Source organism: Penaeus monodon, chromosome 15 (genome assembly GCF_015228065.2).
Source record: "Penaeus monodon isolate SGIC_2016 chromosome 15, NSTDA_Pmon_1, whole genome shotgun sequence".
Lineage (NCBI taxonomy): Eukaryota > Metazoa > Arthropoda > Malacostraca > Decapoda > Penaeidae > Penaeus > Penaeus monodon.
This window is the reverse complement of record NC_051400.1, coordinates 47,111,279-47,112,056: the sequence shown is the minus strand read 5'-3', so window position 1 is coordinate 47,112,056 and position 778 is coordinate 47,111,279. Positions and strand designations below refer to the sequence as shown.

The following is a 778-nucleotide window of genomic DNA, read 5'->3' as shown; positions in this document are numbered from 1 at the left end:
ATCTTCTGTACAAATCATCTAAATTTCTGCAATACATAATAATGTAGAAGCTCTATGCTCTATAATAACATAATATATTATAATGTACCTGTTTGAGGTATGATGATCATATGGGTGGGTTTTGAGAGTAGCATCTTGATAGCAGGAAGATGGTTGATAAGCACACTTGCATCTGGAACAAGGTACAACCCTAGAGTAGCACGTCTTGCTGTGCGCTCTTCTAAATTCCGAACTTCATGCTGTAGCCACTGTGCGGTGAGACTCTGCATTCCAGCTAGTCGCTTCGATTCCTTCTTGGCAGGGGGGACAGATAACATGTCATCCTCTGATGGGGAGGCTGAAGATTCCCTGCTGGTTGTCTCCTTCAAAATGAGAGAAATAGTTGTCAGTGGAAGATACGAAGGAAAATAAGCAAACCACTGCCAATATATTTCTAAAGGGCCAGATGACACACACGCAAAAACAAATGCACAAAAATCACCTGTCCAACTTCTTTGTTCTTGCTTTCTTCAACAATAACACCTTCCATTGAAAAAGTGTACAGTCCTGTGTCTGTGTTGTGCCACAAAGGAGCATCCTGCCTCTTGTTCAACTCCCTCCCAAAGACAGCAAGGCGACCAATTCTCAAAAGAACCTGGGGAAATTAGAAGAACTTGATGAAATGTACAAAAAACTATAACAGAGAAATTTATCTCTATGCAACAATTTGCTCTAATTTCATACTATGCTCATTTCTAATACAATACCAACAGCACCCAGAGAGAATCTATTTTATACT

General features: G+C 40.0%; 1 protein-coding gene across 1 annotated transcript in view; it reads right to left on the bottom strand.

Annotated features, from left to right (window-relative positions):
* Nucleotides 1–778, bottom strand: part of LOC119582062 (protein SMG5-like) — a gene marked incomplete in the record, with an annotated part of 14,949 nt that overhangs the window by 3,000 nt on the left and 11,171 nt on the right. The window contains 2 exon segments of the mRNA XM_037930302.1: nt 89–362; nt 482–634. Coding sequence (XP_037786230.1) covers nt 89–362; nt 482–634 — 427 coding nt within the window.